General features: G+C 33.2%; 2 protein-coding genes across 2 annotated transcripts; one reads left to right on the forward strand and one right to left on the reverse strand.

The window, feature by feature from the left end:
* Positions 1-7,813: 7,813 nt before the first annotated feature.
* LOC127789645 (blue copper protein-like) lies at positions 7,814-8,670 on the reverse strand. Its single transcript, XM_052318588.1, has 2 exons — positions 8,373-8,670; positions 7,814-8,251 (listed from the first exon to the last, which is right to left on the reverse strand). The coding sequence occupies exons 1-2, from the start codon at positions 8,530-8,532 to the stop codon at positions 7,842-7,844; spliced, it is 570 nt and encodes a 189-aa protein (XP_052174548.1). The 5' UTR covers positions 8,533-8,670; the 3' UTR covers positions 7,814-7,841.
* Positions 8,671-9,430: 760 nt separating this feature from the next.
* LOC127789626 (ras-related protein RIC1-like) lies at positions 9,431-17,874 on the forward strand. The gene is made up of 8 exons (XM_052318565.1): positions 9,431-9,639; positions 11,648-11,720; positions 12,838-12,885; positions 12,973-13,020; positions 16,545-16,616; positions 16,727-16,882; positions 16,968-17,071; positions 17,457-17,874. Exons 1-8 carry the CDS (start codon positions 9,626-9,628, stop codon positions 17,551-17,553), a joined length of 612 nt encoding a protein of 203 aa, XP_052174525.1. The 5' UTR covers positions 9,431-9,625; the 3' UTR covers positions 17,554-17,874.
* Positions 17,875-21,004: the final 3,130 nt, after the last annotated feature.

Here is a 21,004-nt window from a genome sequence, read left to right on the forward strand (position 1 = left end):
TTTAGAAAATATTTTTTTATTTTAATTTTATAATTAAACACACCTTAATTTATGATATTTATTTTTAAAAAACTTAAAAAAATATTAATAAACATATTTTCAATTCATAATATAAAGTTGAAAATTAAAATTTTTATTTTTATTTTTAATAAGAAATTAATTCATTAACAAATACAAAATTAATTATTTGGTTTGGGCACTTTTTTAAATTTTAAAAAATTATCTAATAAATATGTAAACTTTTCAAAATTACTGATGATACTCCCTGATATAACAAACCGCTGCCCCCCCCCCCCCCCCCCCCCCCCTAAACTTTGCCCTGTTGACAGATATCGTGGCTATTTTTTAAATTTATGGAGAGTAATTGAGCCAATATTTAAATTTAAGGGTAAATTTATTGTATTTTAATTTTAATTTTTAAATAATTTATTAATTAGATAAATTATTTAAAACCCCAATACATTTGTGATCAATTAATAAATTTATTTAAAATTAAAAAATAAGATGTAATAAATTCACTTTATCTAAAAATAATATATAGTTATTAGTGTTGATTATTAGAAAATAGTTAACATTACCTTTATGGTCACACATAAGTTAAGTACTTGCGAATTACTTAATAAAATATTGTTCAAATTTGTTCATTAAAATAATTAAATTTTAAATTTTAATTTATAAATGAATTATGTTGAATCAAATTGTTCCAATCAATTCATTGTGTATTTTGATATTTAACAAAATATAATTTTAGTAAAATTATTTTTGGTATATTCAAATCGTTTAATGGAATTTTGATATGTCTGAAAAACTTATTTTAAGTATTATAGTATTTTGTGTATCAAAATGAACAAATAAATATTATTTTTTTAAGTTGTAATATTAACACATTATAAGGAGACATATAATAAATTATTTTCATTTTGAACAATTATCTTCCGATATTTTAATAATTAATATTCATTGTTGTTAAAATAATTTTTAATAAATTTTTTAATAAATATAAGATATGTATTTTGGAGATGGTAAAATCGTTAAAACCTAAATTTATACCAAAATCAAATTTTTATTTTTTATTATTATGAATTTTGATTCTTTAGATATTTTTATTGAATCCAAATAAGGAATACTTTCTTATTTACATTTATGTATTAAACTAAATGAAAGATAAGATGTAATTAAAAAAAATGTGAAAATATAAATATGTTGTAATGTATTCATGCTATGGATTGTATCAAGTAAATATAATTTTTCTAAAAAATCTAGACTGAGTGTCGACTCCTGGTGAGGGACATTCAACTATGGGTTACGTAGAGTTGAGAGCAAGTTATGCAAAGTCGACCCGACAGTATTGGTGTATTTCTAATAGTCAACTCTCACTTAAAATGAAAGTCAACTCCTATTTTAAAATAGTTGACTTACAGACTCCAACGGTCATATTTTTCTAACCATTACAGATCAGTTAGAAACTCAAGTATATATATCAATAAGAGTTTTTTGGAGAAGATTAATGCACTATCAAGATATATCATTCTAAAGTACACCCAATCTGTAATATCCTAGTATTTTGAAAATAATAGTAATTAATTTTTGTATTTAAAATATTTCTTTGACATCCATTAGAGATTATAATTGAGGAAACTAATGGGGTTAGAGTTAGTGGGCTAACTTGAAAAAATGAAATGTTAAGTAAATGGACTTAGAATTAAGAGGTTAAGTTAAAAAAAGAAATGTTAGGTAAATGATGTAACGCCCGTAAATAGCTATTAATTTAATTTTGGGGATAATTGGATTTAAGAGAAATATCAAAATAATTTGTGGTGGTTAAATAAAATTAAATTATGTGATTTTAAGGAAATAAGAAATTAAGATAATTAATTTTGTTATTTAGGAATTTCTGGAAAAAGAAAAAAATTAAAATAAATTAATTTGTGTGATTTTTAGAAAGTTCGGGCATTTCTATAATTTTAATAGGGGGTGTATGTGTAATTTATGAAAATTTGGGGGGTGGCTGGTGCGATTTCGGAAAAGGGATCGAAAGTCCCTTTAAATTTAGTGCGCGCATATATAGGTTAAAGGCGTGTGGGTGGCGTAAGCAGTAAGCTGGTCTCAGGTTCAATTCGCGGCAGGCGCGCTCGCGATGGCCGATTTTTTGGCTGATATTAATCAGTCAAAGACATCCGAAACGACGTCGTTTCGAATGAGGCGGTGGCCTCCCCAGCAGCCGCTCCAGCGCTGCCACGTGGCGCCGCCCCCTTGCCCATTTTTGCACGAAATTAAGCTCGATTTCGGGCGTTTTCTTCTTCCAGCAACAGTAAGAAATTTTTTACAGAAGCAGCAGCACGCGAGCAAGAAAAATTGAGAAATTGGTCTTTAAAAAAATTGGATTAAATCCCGTTTAATCCCTAATTTAATTATCCAGGTATGTAGAGCAGCTAGTAATTAATATTCTCTACGGTTGAAATTTTATTTAGAGCCCAATATTAATAATTTTGTCAATAATTGGAATATTGCAGTTTGTATAACATTGAATGCGTTTGGTCAAATTGAGCCTAAGACTATATTCGGAAAGGCAAGTTCTTTATAATCTCATTGTCAATTCGTTCGATGTCAATTTATTTGACCTTCCTTCGTTGATTTCGGCTGTTAATAAATTACGGAATTTAAAACGGTTTGTTTTAAAAATTAATTTATTAAATTAGTCTTGAGGGTATTATTCATTGGTTGCTTACGGGGGTTTGTGCCACCCCCAAGCCTATGGAAATGATGTCGTACTCACCCGGGGCTAGGTTCTTAGCTATCGGGTATTATTATTAGATTTTCGGTTATTTATTGGCTAGAGTGGTTGGGCAGTGGGGGCAAAGGTTAGCTGTACGGTGACGGTGTGACTGTTGTACGGTCTATTTTAGGCTGTTAGATGGTCTCTCCTGGTCACTGACTGCTGACCGGTGTCAGACACTGCTTACTAGCTTTGCCGTTATGTGATTATAATATGCCTAGTTATATTTTATTTTATTTTTGCTGCATGGTTTGGTATACACATGGGTACGGGCTGCATGATGGGATTATCATGATTTGGTTATGCTTGATCACGGACATTTTAGATTGGTCAGATTGCATCCAGCACGGGCATATGCATCGCGTGTGATTTACTGCGTGGGCGGAGCATGGCTTGATGCCTGGATGTATGGGCGCCTTGTATCATGTTGATGCTTATTACGCCTTGCATTTTATATGCATTGCATGGTTACTGGTAGTTATTAGTTATCGGACGGAAGTACTGTTCCGAGGGAGCCTATGGCTCGACTGTCGGGAATACCGGCAGAGATACGGGTGATGGGAGTACCGCCCCGGGACAGTGCGCATAGGTTTGTTGGGGATCTATGTTGCCTTTCAGGGGCAGCGGCAGGTTGGTTTGGGACTTGGGTGCCAGGTGTTTTATGTGGGCCCTGAGGACCGGTATGTGTTTTATTATGGTGCACTGTTGCGTTGTCGCGTTACATGGCTTGTGTGTACATGTGGATTTATATTTGAGGTGATCTCCTATTCTGTTTCATTTATAGCCTTCATTTTCATATAAATTTGCTGAGTCTTGCGACTCACCTTGCTTTCCATCATTCCAGGTAAGGGTAAAGCAAAAGTCGAGGGTGAGGACCACGCCACCTAGCAGCCAGCCATGTTGGTAGGGTGTACAGTTAGCTGACCCCGTCTTCTCTGATGTTTTGTTAGGAGTTCTGACTCTCATTTTTTACTATGCCCGGTTGTTTCTTGTATCTTTTATTTGTTAGCACATGTGTCTGTATATTTTCATATACTCTTTGACTACTGTTCCAGCAGGGTACTTGTGGGCGTGCATGTATATTGTTTTGCTTCTGCTGTTGTATTTTTCGTATGTATGCATGCCAGGGTATTTTTGTCTTATGTCTATTTCTCTTTCCTCTATGTAAGCGCTTCCGTTCGGATAGACCGGGCGATTGGGATATCCGGGCGAATGTGCTTACAAATAAACTTAGAATTAGTGGACTAAATTGAAAAAAAAAAATGGCTAAGTAAATGGGTTTATAGTTAGTAGGCTAAGTTGAGAAATGAAAAACTAAGTAAATGGGCTTAGAGTTAGTAGGCTAAGAAAGTGGGCTTAAATTTATGGAGTAAATGAAAGAATAGTCCATTCAAAATAAGATTTAATTGAAAAAATAATTAAAGATAGTAGGTAAAATAATGGAGAAATGTGGAGACAAAGTAGAGTGTAGACAAATAATCAAAGATAATGGGTGAATTAATGGACAAATGTGGGAGACAAAGTAGAGTGTGGCCAAATAATCAAAGATAATTGGTGAATTAATTGAGAAATGTGGAAGATAAAGTAGTGTATGGATAAATAATTAAAGATTATGAGTGAGATTTAGTGGAAAATTAATTTTAAAAATAATAAAGTAATAAAAGATAGTGGATCACTACAATTATACTAAACTCAATTTAACATTTATAAATAGAGGAAACTTGAAAGGTTAGAGGACTTGAATTAGAAAGAGAAATGTTGTGAGAAAGAAGAATTTGAGAGTAAGAGAGATATTTGAGAAAGAGAAAGAAATAATATAGAAAAAAATAACAAGAATTTCTAGAAAAATCCTATAAGTTGGGTTTATTAGTTCGTGTGAAAATTTGTGGCAAAAGGCGTTGTTGGATATGCAAATCGAAGCTTCATCGCAATATAGAAGAATACCGAATCACTCTGTGAGAAAGTAAGTTATCTTCAAAAATTTCTTTAAAAATTTCAGAAACATTATAATGATATTCTATAATTTTTGATGGTAAAATTGGAAAATAAATGCATGATTAGTATTTATTATGGATTTTTTAGGCAATAAATGCTTGAAAATAAAAGGGAAAATGAGAAATAAATAGAACATGGATTTTAAAATTATGAGAAAATTTATGGGGCTTATGAATATTGTTTTAGGAATTATTGTGAAGAGAAATTGAAAAAATTTTATGAGAAGGTATTTATTTCATAATCTTGAGGAAATAATAGGAGAAAATTTGAGAAATTAGAAAAATTAGAGAAAAATTAGAAATATGATTTTCTTAAGTAATTATGATGTCAGGGTACGTCAAGATTCATAATTGAGTACAATTCGAAATCCGACGCGAATTTTGAAACAAAATTATGCTAGGGGTAAAATTGTCTTTTTACAAGGTAAGTAATACTATTCAACTAGAGTTAGTTTATGAAAATGACATTGTAAGTGGTTCCACCAAAACCTGATTTTATGTAAATATTTTCATCGTGTTGTCATGTCTTGATGTGAACATGTCATGTGAAATGTATTTACATGTATTAATGACAAAGTATGCATATGAGCATGATGAGATTCACGGTCATACGTTGCATGGGTTTAGAATTAGATACTGGCGTCGTTGCTTTGCCAATGGTGCACCCATAGACCCCGGTCTGGCAGGGAAACTGGAGAAATGACGGGTAATCTTAAGGTGCAGTCGACCTAAATATGAGAGTTATGATGTTATGTGCATTGCATTCATACATATGCATTATGATGTACTCTTACTTAGATGATTTATCATCTAATGTAAGTCTTGCCCCTGGAATATTTAAACGTTCCAGATGAGGTTTGCAGCGAAGACATAGAAGCGGATGAATTGTAAAAACACAAGACATTATGAAGTTAATTTATGCATTTAGTTCCTGTATAAAGACCCAATCATGTATCAGTCGTGCTATGTTCTGCTTTAAGTTATGATATGTTATGTTTTCAATTTATGTTGGAAAATAAAAAATAAAAAAACAAAAAAAAATTGATGTCATGTTTCATGTTATGATGAAAGACTTAAGTACTATTGTCGAGTAATCTTGTGTTACTAATTTCGTTGAGACGATCATGTAATATTATTAATGTTTGAAGTATGTTGAGGTTCGATTATTGCTTCCGCTATTGATGATTACCTAGCCTAACATATATAGAGTAAGTAAGCTAATGATAGGCAGGTAGTAGGAAAATTTTGAAATTATATCATGATGAGTTATTAAAAAAATAATAATAATAAATAGTCAAAATTTCCTAAGTTATAACATGCCCGTGGTAGTGGGGTGTTACACAATCTCTCAATATCTCATTCAAAGCAATCAAATGCTCAAGCTACAAATATCAATCAATTTGGAGCCCAAGGCAAAGAAGAATAAGTTTTATTCTTGTTGGTAATTCTTGTATCATTTTGTATATTTGTCTTTTAATATTTGTTATTGTATTCATGTCTACATTAATCAAAGTTTGTTGGATATAAGATTGTTTATTTATATTAATTGTGAATTGTGAGTGGCATCATAGAACCCGTTGTAATATAAGTGGGTTATATTAATTTTTGGGGTGAGTTAAGGGAAAAACCTTGGTGTGATGTAAAAGTTTTCTCTGTGAACTTGTTAGAAAATCTAAGTGTGGTTATGGTGGAACCTCAAGTGTCAAGTTGACCTTAAGAGAGTAGACGTATGTATTGAAAACACCGAACCACTATATATATTGTGTTAATATTGTGGTTGTTTGTATATTTATATTGCTATCACTCTTAAATAAAACGTATATATATATAACAAATATTTTATTTATATAAGAAAAGCTCAAGAGTTTTTAAAATGGATAAATTCGGTTGAATAAGTTTTTAATTTTCAATTCACCCATCTCCTTAAATAGCCATTGGGCATCAAGTGACTGACAAGTTGAGTTTAAATTTTCTAAAACTCAATTTGTTGAAATTCACGAATGGGTTCAATTAATAACTTATAAACATATTCAATTAAAAGTTTGTGAATAGTCTTATGAATAAACTCGTTTATAAACATATTAATAAATTTTTTATAATTACATATATTATTTAACATAAAATTATTAAATCTTAAATTATTATAATAGAATCATTAAATTTAATATGCTTAGAACTATTATATTAAGTCATCATTTAACATAAGTGTTATGGGTATTTCTGGACTACTCCTTATGGGCTGGATTTGACCCAATGGGCCGGCCCGATTGCTTCAAGCTCAGTAGGCCCAAGCCGAGCTCGTCAGAGCAAACTCGCATATTGCTGAAACTCGAGTTTAGATCACGGAACTAAGCGAACTCCTAACAATGCTTCCAATGAGCTCTCAATGATACACGTAACGACCTTCTAGCGATGCTTGAGCTCGTTGGCCTAATCGTTTAGTTTGTCGGTTAAACTATTCAGCTCGCATAACAATAAGATTGTGGAACAACTGAAGACAAGGACCTACCTACTTTATTTGAGGCATCCAAAATCCCTAATAATGAGGAGTCTACTCTCAATTTTATGGAGATGATAAGGACATATTGTCTCTAGTAATATTATCCTTATACTTTTTGTATTTTATGTAATTGTAAACATCACTCATTATAAATAATGGTCAAAATACCATTATAAGGGGACGGAAAAAGGAGAATGACACATTATTACTCTGCCAGAATAATCAGAGAACGATCGCGAAATATGTATCGTTTTGGCCAAATCATATAAAAACTCCCAGTGTCCGTTCTATTTCGTTTCTTCATTTTTGCATTTGCGTTCAATATCTCATTGCGGGCCTAAGAATCATGGTAGGCTAATTCTAAATGTGAACAATAAGTTAATTTTTTATATTAAATAATCTTTTGATAAGCTATGTTTAAAGAAATCTGTATATTAAATAATACTAAAAATACTGTATTATTCACGGCTAGTAAAATAAAAGCAATAATTTACTATTACATGGTAAAATAAAAGTAAAATTTTTGTTATCATGGAAAAGTTGCATGGAAAATTACATTTTCTCAAGTTGATCAAACACTCAAAAAGAGAGCAGCAATCCCGTAGCCCACACAACCCAACGCCAGAATACCCACTCCGCCGTGGCCAATCACCGCCGCCGCCGAACTGGGAACAACAGAGGTCGGGTTGTTGCTCTTAGAAGAAGGCGACCTAGGGAGATTGCCTCCGGCCTCCGCCTGCGGGGCCTGGGCAGGGGCCGCCGTGGCCGCTGCGCTGTTACCATCCACGTGGACGTGAAGCTTCATCCCCCCGAGGCAGTAGAGCCTGTTGCCGCTGACGAAGTACCTGTCCCCCGGCTTGCTCAGAGTGACCGTCGTGTTGCCGCTGTTGCTGGAAGTCTGTATCACCCTGGTGGTATTGCAGCCGTCGTAGCTCTCTTTCGACACCTCGTTCACGGTTTCCGGCGCCGAATACTGGAACACTGCACCACAAATATTCACCAGTGAATACAAGAACATTGCCGACGACTTCGTAAGGTTTTAGACCGGGCCGGTCTACAAGAGAAATAAATATATATAATGGCAGGTAGATAGGGATCTTACGTAGAACATCGCCGACGACGAAGCGTTTGTCCTGGGCCCAGGTGTCGAGGTCGGTGCTGATGTCCCAGCCGGAGGTGCCGCCGACGGTGTACACGGTTGCTGTGCATGGCATGATGCCTAGGATGACGAGAAGAGCACAGGCCAGAAGGTGATTTGCCATTACTGATGAGCTAGCCTAGCTGCTAGAGAAGGACGTTTATTGAAGAAGATAGAGTTGGCATGGACATTTATATATATATATATGTGTGTGTGTGTGTGTGTTACGAGAAGGAATTTGAAGCAGTCCTATATGACTAAATGTTTGAAATCGGGGCATGGAGGTTGATCTAATTATCTCTCTTTATGGGGCACAGAGAGTCCCACCAAAGTACTGACTGCTGGATCTTCCGCACGCGTTGGTACTTGTTTGGTGTGTGGAGTCGGCTGGCAGTTGAACTCCTTTCATCAACTCCTCCTCCTACTCTCCGGTTGCTTAAGACTTAAGATTGTTTCATGTTATTTAATCATTTTTATAATTCAAAATTCTTAATTGACAACCTCAATTTTAATCATTGGATGTATGGATTGGCTCACACCCATAAAAGTCTAAACCTAAACGAATAATCTATATATGGTGCAGGCATTCCTACGTTGAGGATATTCTTTATAATCTTTTTGAATTATTATTAGTACACATAGTTATAGATATAGGAATGGAATGGAATGTTGTCAAGGACTCAAGATATCTGCTTCTGTTATTATTATTTCTTACCTAAAGAATATGACAAACTCCACCCTTTATCTATCCAATAAAAATAAAATGTATAATAGTGTAAAAAATAAAATGATAAAATTAATATTGCAATATTTCTACTAAATGCAATATTTTAAAATAAAAAAAATAAAACTGGCGACCTAATGAGCTGAACCCGTCAAGCCCACGGCCCAGGCCGGGGCCCGTTTTACCGATTCCTGTCAAGTGAGGGGGTGAGGGTGGCCCACCGTAATTGTGACGAAAACTTGGGATATTTGGACGTTCTTAGCCCCCTCTCAGGTGAGACGACGTCGTCCTGGTCGGTTGCAAAATACGCGTATTGTCCGAGCAAAAGGGTCCGCTCCGCTTGGTTTCTTCATTCCGCGCTGCTTCTCGTTCCCTGCTTTTCACTTTGCTGAACATTTCCCGGTGACGATCTGATTTTCCGGCCCAATTCCGGCTACCTGAGGGGGATTCAGTCGCCGGAAACCTAGTTGTCTTCATCGACCGACGGATAGTCATGAGTACCGAATAGTAAGCATCCGATCAAATCACTCTTGCGTCCGAAAATTCTAGGGCTTGTTCAATCAACTTTCTCTTCTGAGTTAGTATTAGTTCAGGTTTGGAATGGATTAGATTTGCGTTAGAACTGCTTTAACTGATGGTAAGTCTGTTGAATGTTGTGGCATCTTATAGGGAAGTTGTGTCCCCTGTTGAGTATCAATTGCTGATCTGATTGAATTTAGAATGCTTGAGGCTGGTTTTTCTTATTTGGAATCGCGAAATTAGAGAATATACAGAATTTGGTTTGAAATTGGAGTAAAATGAGGTTAATTGAGACGTCCCGTTGCTATCCAGGCTTCCCGGAACTCAAATAATATGGCTCGAGTTATTTGTTTCAGGCTCTTTAAAACTTACTTTCTATCGCAGATCTGTTCATAATTGAGATCACTGTCTAATGCCGTTTGGTTTTTCACTTTCATATTGAAAAGTTATCGTTTGATAGAATGTATTCTGGAAACAGAATTTGGGTATTTATATATCTATTGCAAGAGATCTAAAGCTTGCATACTTGAGAGGTATATGAAGCAGGACTTGTGGAAAATGACTGTTCTTCTTTCCTTTTCTCTAGATCTGTTGGAATTTCCAGAGATCCGTGGTGGTGAAGTGGTCGTAATGGCATTGTTTGGGTGTGTCACACGAGCATGAGGGCCATTACTGGCAAATGACCACTTTTAATGCTTACTTTGGACTAATTATCACACATTATTACTTAATTCCAAAAGAAAGGTTAGGATATCAACTACCCCTATGGGTAATAAGTTATAAACTTGCTGAAAATGGAGTGGTGATTTGACCTCGTCATATGCTAGCCACTTTTTCATTCAGTGGTTCATAACTGCATCTTGTGGCAAAGGTTCATGAGTTGATGTTGTAATTGTTATGACTGGTTGGTGCTAACATGCTATATATTATTTTATCCAGCAAAGACTTTAAAGAAAAATGTACAATGTTATTTTTTATGTCTAATATTGCCAAATTTAGTTTGTTCAAACATTTTGAGTGTAATTTGTTTAAGTTTTTGTACAATTTTATTGAGTTGTATATTGGTTTTATATGGACCATTAGAAGTAAATTGTTAAGGATTTTTGACACATTTTGAAATTGATAGAGGATTTCTCGAGAATTTCATAGGTATTTCACAATCAGAAGTCATTAATTGGTGGAGCAAATTCAAGTGACTTTGTGGGTTGCTGCCTCAAAACTTTTAAAAATAGTGTGCTATGTCCAGAATTTTAATATTTTATCAATTCCAACACTCATTAGGCAGTTAAACAACCCAGATGGTCAGAGGGTTTCAAATCTAGAGAGCTATGGTCAGAGGGTTTCAAATCTAGAGAGCTATGGTCAGAGGGTTTCAAATCTAGAGAGCTATGGCCAGAGGGTTTCAACTCTTGTTCATTATTCTTGGTGGTTTTTGTTCCCAATCTTGGAAAATTTTAAGCTTTAAGGCAACTGAGATGATGGATCTCGCTACAAAGTGTTGAACTGCATTGATCAAGCACAAGAGGTGATATATTACAGGTAGAGACAAGAAAGATGCATGGGTATCAATTGTTTTTATGGGGGGTTGTCAATTGGGATAATTGATTTTAGGTGTGGACTTGTAATCGATTTTGAATAGTTATATGTTTGCTTCGTTTGATGTGTGGATCCACGGTTTTTCTCCCTTGCAGTATATTCATGTTGAAATAATTCTCTCCTTTGTGACTGCCTTCTAATATTTCTAATGGACTGAATTTTTTAAGATTATCTAATAATCGGTTACAACCTTGATTGTAATTGCTTATTATATTTGATTGAGATTTTGCATTGGATAATCACCCCTCTAGAAATTTTCTGTATTTATCATGGATTTATATATTGTCCATCAACTCTATTATCCAATTAAATGATGGTGTAATTCAAATTTAAGTGTTGTGTTTCTGCATATAATTTAAAGTAAGGGAGAGAGAATATCATTCATTCTTGTATTTTACAGTGACTACTTGTTCAAGCTTTTGCTGATTGGAGACTCTGGAGTTGGGAAATCATGCCTTCTTCTGAGATTTGCTGTAAGGGCATTCAACTGCATTTACTTTCTGTTTATATTTCTCCAACCCGTGTAATTTAGCTGGATACTCTCTCTCTCTGTCTCAAATGCCAGTGCATTTACATGAGCGTAAGCATGCATCCTGAGAATGCCCAAACAAAAATCATAAGTCCAGAACTCATTCTGATGGATAAGTTTTTCAACATGATCACACATCAGAATCTTTGGACATGATCAAATTGCCAAAACTCTTGCATATGTGTTGGCTTGTTTCTCCATCAATCATATTAAGGAGTCATCAAGAGAGATTTTGATACTTTGGTATAAGAGAGATCTTGCAATATCATGACAATGTTATAAACTTTTGTGTCTCAATTTTCAATTTTTTGCTGCTTTTCTGCCATCATAAAAGCACACAAGGGGATTAAAACTGGATTTTCATTCTCTTAGTCTTGGAAGTCTGAAGCACTAACTTTCTGGAGTCTAATCTGATTAGTTTGATTGTTTTGGTAGATTTTCCTGATTAGTATTAATCATGAAGGAAAATAATATATTGCAGTTTTTATGTGGTATACCATACACGCTGTGTTTGAGGGGAACTTAGTGTCATGACCCTAGGGTTTAGCTAGGGTCTAGGAAGGAATTTGGATAAGAGTTGGAGGAAGATAGAGCAAAGAAGAGAGCAAGGAAGAATAGAACAGAACTGAGGGGGAGAGAGAGAAGCCGTGGGAGAGTATTGAGAGAGGGAATTGAGATTCAAATTATTCATTAAGCCTCCTCCTCTAACTACTCAAGCCTATTTATAGGCTTACAATTGAAAATGCTAACAACAACAGAAAATACAACTAATAAGGAAAACACGACATGTATTACTAATATATCCTTGGGGTTCCTTGGGGTCATGACACTTAGCTTCTTGTTATTATGGGAAATCCTTGTGGGGTTCCATTGATTGGTATGGTGCACCAAAAAAGAATTTTGTATCTAAAGCTCCCACTGCAATAAAAAACTTAAACTTGAATATGATTCTATCTGCTTAATCTTTGTCTAACTGTGTGTTATATCCTGAAATTGAGAGTGTTTTTCTTGGAGTTGAAATCTTTTGTATAGTGACACACTTCTTGATCACTTTGTTACAGGATGATTCATATCTGGACAGTTACATCAGTACAATTGGTGTTGACTTTGTAAGAATCTATTGTCTGTGTGTTTAGGTGAAAGATAGCTTGACATAATGGATATCTCTAGTCATGTATATTTTCTTTTCACTGCAGAAAATACGCACTGTGGAGCAGGATGGAAAGACCATTAAACTCCAAATTGTTAGATTCCTTATCCTCTCTTAAACAGATAATTTTGCATGTCTTTTGGGACTATGTAGTGCGTTGAGCAAATAATTTCTTGTAACAGCCTTTACAAGCTGGTTAATATTCTTCAGACCTGGCACGTGATAGGAAAACTGTAAACTAGTAGGATGAATGCTAATGTGAATCCCTTTGGTTCAACTTTTCATATCCTATCTCATTGGATTTGATCTGATCAGTGACTTTGATTAATTGTCTGACCAAGAATAATAACATGTCAAGTTCTATTAAAACTAGGTGGGGTTGGTACATGAATTTTAGTGCACTAATCATTTTTATCTATGACCATATTTTTTGTGAGCTTATTTTACTCATGTCATGCCTAAGAGTGTCTGACCAAGTTCTTTCGTGGTATTCCTTTACCTCTTTTTTTTTTTTTTTCCATTTCATCTACTCTTATTACAAAAGCATCTATTTGTTTTCTTCTCACACGATCAAACCATCTTATTCGTGTCTGATGAATTTTATCCATAATAGAAGCTACTCTTACATTATTGCTAGTAACATCATTTTTTATTTCCTATTCTTTTGTAAGGCCGTACACCTACCATAACATCCTTATTTTAGTTTTCATATTTTGCACACGTTGGTGTGTTGTTATTTAGCAGTTTGTGCCATGCAACAATGTTGGTCCTATAGTCATTTGATAAAGGAAAAGAAGGCCAATTTGGCCCCTGAACTTTTTGAGTTATTTCAATGTAGTGCCTGCTCTCTCTCTCTCTCTCTCTCTGCTCAAATTCACCTCTAAACTTTTCAAAACGGTTTACTTTGCCCCTAAAATGCTAATTTTTTTGGGCCTCAAATTCACCATTGATCCAGCCATTTCTAAAAGTTCAAGGGTGAATTTAGCTTTCAATTTTTTTTACTATTGCATAAAATGCAAGATGGATTTCTCCATTTTTAAACCATCTTTCTTTAATTTTGTAAGAAATATCCTCAAAACATATCAATCTTTTTTGGGTAATTATTGAAATATTTGAATTGATTTTTTCTTGGAAAAATTTGATCTTCAAGTCTTATCATAACATCATCAATGTTTCTGTTTTTATTATACTTGACATTTTATATGTTTGATTTTCCATCTACTCAACTTGAACCATTTGGATTCTATTGTCCATCTTTTAAGAAAATATCATCTGCAAATAATGTTCACTAAGGCACCTCTTCTTGAATGTGCTTAATAAGTTTCTTATATCAGCACAATAATGAGAATTTACGAGATAAAGCTTGAGTGCAGATTCTTGATGCAATCTAGTTGTCATTTGAAAAAATCTAGTATTTTTGGTCAATGAGTCCAAACACTTTCTACTCCATGGTATGTATCTTTAATAACCTTTAGGCTTTGTTTGGGAGAGAGTTAGTAATGGAATAGAATGAAAAGAAGTAGAATGGAATTCAACTCTTCATTTAGGAGAGTAGGGGATACAAAATAATGTAAAATACTTTTTCCTTCTTTGGGAGAATTATGGAAATGGATCGAATGTAAAAATATTGCACAACAAATTATTATTAATACCCTTCCTAATGAAAATATAGTGTCTTGCTAAGAGAAATATTGAATTTTTATAAAGGCTAATATTGTCAACATAGAAAAATAAAGTTTCACATCCATTTCCAAATCATTGATTCATGCCCAATTTAGGGGAGACAAAAAATAAAGTTTTGAAGGAAAATGGATATAAAAGTGGTTTTATTCATTTCCATTTCATTTCATTAGTAGTATCTCTCCTCAATGAGGAGCCCCTTCCACCCATTTTTGTTCCATCCTCCTTTTCTAATCTCATTGTTATACAAGTAACTTCGACTTCTTTCTTCTCTAGAACTTTCTGTAAGACTTCTCTATAGATTTTGTCATAGTTTTTTTCTAAATCTATAAATACCGTTTGTAAATCTTTTTGCGATCTCCGCAGTTGTCTTCAGGCACCTCAACAAGTATGTAATTTCCATTTTTTACATATTACAATTGAAATCAAATAGATTTCCAAACACCTTGTTTTTTTCTCAACCTTTGTTCAAGCACTCTCGAGTCATTAGCTTCATCTCTCTGTATTTTCACAATTTTGGACACCTCTTCTATTAATCTGAATAGGCACTAGAGTGCCTTTTCTCCATTCACTATGTGTCCTCTTTGATTTAAAGATCACTTTACTTAGATTTGTTATGCACAAAATGCCTTTTTTCTTATTAATTTCCATGCTTCTATTGGGATATTAACCAGTTGAACTGCTTTACCATCTTTTTTACTTCTTTCAAACAAATACATCTACAAAATGTGTAGTCCTTATTTTTGAGGCTTATTAGGATGGCTCAAAGTAATATCTGTTTCTTTACAGTCATTAAATAGTTTCAAGAAATTCTTCTTCCATCTCCTCTCAATCACTTCCTCATTTATCAGTACTTTTGGCCTTAATTTTCATTTTTTATGCACTTTACTCGACTCAAACTCCTAGTATTTTCTCTTACTTTATCCAACTTATATGTATATATGTATGTTTTCCTTTTTCCATATTTTCTCATTTTCTGTCAACTTGGTTATACAATTTTATTAAAAGTTTCTGACATTTCTTCACCAATGGCCTTAATTGCTTTTTCATCCAAAATTAATATATTCAAAATTTCCTCATTGGACCTGTACACAGAGTCTTATACTAGCAGGTTCCCTTGGGCTTAATTTTTCCTTGTACCTCTTCACTTCACCTCCATGACTCTTTTTGGTTTGTAGCTTTTCCTTTGACTCTCCTGGAACTTTGTGTGTGTGTTTCAAATTGTAGTAACTATGCCATTCCACATTTGATTTGTCTCATCTTTAACAATTCAATCTCTTCTGTCACACTTTTTGTTTAAATAACTTGTTTTCTACCTTTTAAATCCCACCATTTAATTCTTTGGCTTTGCTTTTTGTCATCCTTCCTTCTCGATCTTTTGATGTGTAAGCAGAGGACAAGCGATACTTTTGCCTCATAAGAAGTCTATTTAGGCAGTCTATAAGCCACTTACTTATGTGATTTAATGTTCATCCCATTTCTTAAAAATGGTATTACCTATGATGAGATCATATGTTCTGGCTGATGATTGTCTGACCAGTTTCTGATATTTGTACGAGATTGGTTGACGCAAATACAATATTTCATTGGATGGTGTATGATCTTTGTTGTTTTGGCATTAGGGATGGCAATGATTTGCCTATTTACCCATTTGCATACTCATTTAGTAAATATTCAATATATATATCGTGTCTATATCCTTCAAATATTAATTTTTTAAACTTATTTCAATTTTAAATAAGTAATTAGGTCTTGTTTTAGTAAATGTTCAAATGAATTTTATCTTATGACTCAAAATATGAATTTTTCACAATTATTTTAGCTTTAAATGGGACCCATTTATTGATCATCGCTTATTATATCTTGGTCACAACTTGTGATACATGTACAGAAGAACCCTCACCCTCGTTCTTTTGTTCTTCTTTTGTGTGCTTGCAGTGGGACACTGCTGGACAAGAGCGTTTCAGGACAATCACTAGCAGTTACTACCGTGGCGCACATGGCATCATAGTAAATCAGGACTTTTTACTCCTACTTTGGGTCCTTTAATTTTCTCACATCCTTGTGGAGTTCCATCCTCAATATGCTAATTCATCGTTCATTATTGGCAATTGGGGCAGATAGTTTATGATGTAACAGATCAGGAGAGTTTCAACAATGTTAAGCAATGGTTGAATGAAATTGATCGTTATGCCAATGAGCACGTGAACAAACTTCTAGTTGGAAATAAATGTGATCTCGCTGATAAAAGAGCTGTGTCCTATGATACTGGCAAGGTAAAAATATGATATTTTTTATTTTGTTTTCCTTTTAAAACATAAAATTACTGAATTGAGGGTAGTGCTTCTCTTGTATTGAAAGGCACTTGCGGATGAAGTTGGCATCCCTTTTATGGAAACAAGTGCAAAAGATGCTACTAACGTGGAACAGGCCTTCATGGCCATGGCTGGTGACATCAAGAACAGGTACTCTCCTCGTGCATCTGACTTCAAAATTTTCTGCCTTTTCATTTCCATTGTTCAGGGTGATGGTTAGTTGGCTATAGAGAGTGTATTTTGCAGTTGTCTATCTAGAATTATGGTTTACTTATGTTATTCTTCGCCAAGGAACTCATAGAAAAACATAAGACTAGGAAAACACACCCTTTCCTAATTTACTTTGGGTCATGTCATCATCTGGTCTGCATGCTAGAATTAAGTTTTTTTTCCTGGATGAATTTGCAGTAAGACTAACCACAAAAATAATTTCTCTTGCTGGTTGTTTTTCTTAATCCCTTATAATTTTTCTTCCTTCTTCTGATTAGCGCTGTTAAGATTATTTGACCTAATAATTTTCTATAACCACTCACAGGATGGCGAGTCAGCCAGGTATGAACAACGCAAAACCACCCACGGTGCAGATCAAAGGGCAACCTGTCGGCCAGAAGAGTGGCTGCTGCTCTTCTTAGTTGGTTCTGATTTTGAGGGGCTCATACTGTCTCTCGTCCATACGCATTTATCGGAGATGACCATTTTCATCTCTCCAAAGGGGAAACAGCTGCAAGCAAACTACCCAAAAGTTTCATTCTTTCTGTCAATTTGATTTGTATGGTGACCTGTAAAAATCAAAAGGGCCGCATAGTATTATTTCCAAGTTATTTTGTCCTCGCGTTTATTTTCTGGAAGTGGCAACATTTTCAATTTGATCCCCTCCTTTGTTACGGTTACAGTTTCCTATAGACGGTCTTGAAATGGTATTCGGAGGAGAGAAAGGGGCTCTGCAGTTGAAACTTTTACAAGTCTTGATTACCATTTTTGGAGCAATTTAATGTGTCAAGATCTTCCCATGTGAAGTATAATAATAATTGCTATTAAGTTTTTAGAATATGAACACGGTTAAACTAGGGTTATGGAACCGTTTGCAGTTATTGAGCCTTGGGTAAGAGGGTGTTTGGCTTACCGGTTTGATCACTTATAAGCCACTGAATTAACTTATAAGTTATGTTTTCACGTGTTTGATAACATTTAAGAGATGAAAAGCTATTTAGTTTATAAGTTATTTTAATAATATTTAAGATAAATTACATTCACTTAGTTTTTTCAAATAAGCTCTTAGTAGCTTTTTACGTTGACTAATTAAATTACTGATTTACTCTAAAATAAAATATATATTTTTAACTTTTATCCTTTTTCATCCTTTTGCCTTTTCTATCATTGTGGCTATCAAATCCATCTTTGGTTGTTGTCTCCGGGCTTTATCACTACCTCCAGGGTCAATCTTGAGAAGTTAGGGACCTTAAACAAAATTTTATATGGATCTTAACATCTCAGGCCCTTAATATTATTTAATATTATATGTATATAATAATATGATATGGACCCATGCCAACAAGGCCAGGACCGGCCTTGGTGAGGGGCTCGCCTTGGTTGCCTACTCTCAAGACCAGCCCTGACTGCCTCCTCCATGTTAGTTGTTGTTGTTCATCACCATTGTCTTCATTCTCCATCTACCTCTATCACTGTCGCCCCAACTCGTCATCTCTAGCCCACTATAGTCATCTCAATCTTCTCTCTATTGTCCCCATATTCTTCTCCTATATATATATATATTTAATGTATATTGAATTAATATATTTAATATTTTGATTAAAAAAAATTATAAATCTTATTTGTATTATTTAACAACATATCTATTTTTATATTTTGTCAAGTTATAATAATTTATAATTTGTTTAAATCAAATACAAAACTATATAACTAATAGTTTAAAACATATTCAAATACGTTATCAATTTAAACATTATCTAAGTTTAAAACTTTACACAATTTAAAAATTAAACGATTTATAAGCTACTTTTAAAAAGGGTAAGCCAACGAGCCTCAACTCTTGCTAGATCCAGCGAAACAAATTTAGTGCTTTAGTACTTGTGTTGCAATGGAGGTTTTTTAAGTCGTCATAAATAGTTCTTTACTAATTTATCACGACATCTTGATCGATATAGTCTTTATTAGTTTTATGAGTTTTTCCTATTTGTGTTAGTTTTTTGTTAACTTGTGTTTAGGCCGGAGTGTTTTGTTCGTGTAGTTTATTTATTTATTTTTTATGAATTTGTTGTTTATAACAAAAATAGTCCTTAATAAGTCATATGTGACAATATTATTAAATTTTTTTACCCTTAAGTCCTGTGTATTTATGGTAGACGCTACTTAAGTTCTATAAGGGACATAACACTTAAATTAAAAATTTATAATTTTTATTAAGTTTCATTGAATTGCTATTTGAGGTGAATACATATGTCAATGGTTTTTTTAATACATAAAAAATGATAGAGTATATTTTGAATGGATATTGGAACGGCATAGATGATAGATTGGATTAATAAATTAAGAAATAATTGAGACATTCAGCATTTAGGGCAATCTAAGATCATTAATCATAAATGGATAGCACTTTAAATTAATCGAACGACAATATTTTAAGAGTATGATTAATTAATTGAAATGTTTGGACTATTATTTAAAGGGATGAGTATGTTAACTTAGTATAAAGATTTGTTTGTGTTTTTATTTACAAGAAAATTTAAAATATTTTTAATAATATTATAAGTTATCATCTCACAAAACTCTCAATTTACGTTTATTAATCAAGACATAGTCAAGATATGGGATGCATCTCGGATTTCTATCATTTCAACATGTTTGTTAAACTTATATGACCATTATTGAAAAAATCATTAATGATCTCTTATCTTAATTTTTCAAGATATGCATATCTCTCGTCCCCTCAATATAAACATATATTAGTACCTATATATAAGAAAAAAAAAATGACGTTTGTGCCTTCTAATACATTCCAAATAATTTAACAAATAGTTTGATAAAAATATTGAAATGCTTCACAACTTTATATTGATCATTCCATATCTTGATGTGAAAATCATTTTGAGTTTATCTTAATACTCTCTTATTTTACTCATTTTAACAAACGTTATTTAAGGGGGCGTTTGTTAAAATTGAGCAAGATAAGGTGGTATCAAGATAAGATTGGGATGCTTTCCGGATCAAGATATGGAATGATCAAGATAAGGCCGGGAAGCATTCCAAGATTTCTATCAGACTGTTTGTTAAATTTTTTAGAATCCACTGATAATTGTATTTTTTCTTTCTATGTGTTTGTTAATACATATGATAAGCACCAAGATAAGGATTTTTTTACCAAAATATCCCTATTATCAAATTTATGATTAAAATAATATTTTATAATTAATATGAATTGTCAACAAAATTAAGATTAAAATTAAAAATAATATTTTATTTTTCAAATTCATGTCCAAAAATAAATTTAAAAAGAGTTAAATAAAATATACATAGAGAGAGAAATTTAAATTTTAAAAATTAATGAAATGAATAATGTCATTTAAATTTTAAAAATTGTCAAAACATGTAATAATTTAAAAATATATTACAAAATATTAATTATAAGAGTTAAATAAATAATTTTTTTTAATAAATTTAAATCTTTAAAATGCACTAAATGATATTAATTATCTTATAAGGTGCAAATAAGTAATTCAGCCTTATTTTGAAAGAGCAAGATAAATTTATTCGAGGGGAAGGTCGGCCTCGAATAAATTTATCTTGAAAGGGAGAGATAAGAGGTCATGTGAGGCTTTATCTGAAAATGGTTAGATAAAATTAACAAACATGTTAAAAATACCAAATATTTGAAATACTTTTCATATTTAACATTTTCTCGCTCTTATCTTATTTAACAAACACCCATAATCGTATAAATGATCACTATTATCTTTTTAAAATTTAATAATAATAAAACAACAGTTGGAACTCCCACGACCCAATCGACCCACCCCGGCGAGGTAGGGTCAATGGTCGTGTTAAAGGGCATCGTTATCCATGTTA

Source organism: Diospyros lotus, chromosome 1 (genome assembly GCF_014633365.1).
Source record: "Diospyros lotus cultivar Yz01 chromosome 1, ASM1463336v1, whole genome shotgun sequence".
In the NCBI taxonomy this organism is placed as follows: Eukaryota; Viridiplantae; Streptophyta; class Magnoliopsida; order Ericales; family Ebenaceae; genus Diospyros; species Diospyros lotus.

Excerpts from the sequence above, each read along its gene's own strand:
- LOC127789645 (XM_052318588.1), bottom strand. The coding sequence starts at position 8,532 with ATGGCAAATCACCTTCTGGCCTGTGCTCTTCTCGTCATCCTAGGCATC. Across the intron at positions 8,252-8,372 it reads CGTCGTCGGCGATGTTCTAC|TGTTCCAGTATTCGGCGCCG; the intron begins GTAAGATCCCTA and ends TTTGTGGTGCAG.
- LOC127789626 (XM_052318565.1), top strand. Across the intron at positions 16,617-16,726 it reads GTGGCGCACATGGCATCATA|ATAGTTTATGATGTAACAGA; the intron begins GTAAATCAGGAC and ends CAATTGGGGCAG. Across the intron at positions 17,072-17,456 it reads GCTGGTGACATCAAGAACAG|GATGGCGAGTCAGCCAGGTA; the intron begins GTACTCTCCTCG and ends AACCACTCACAG.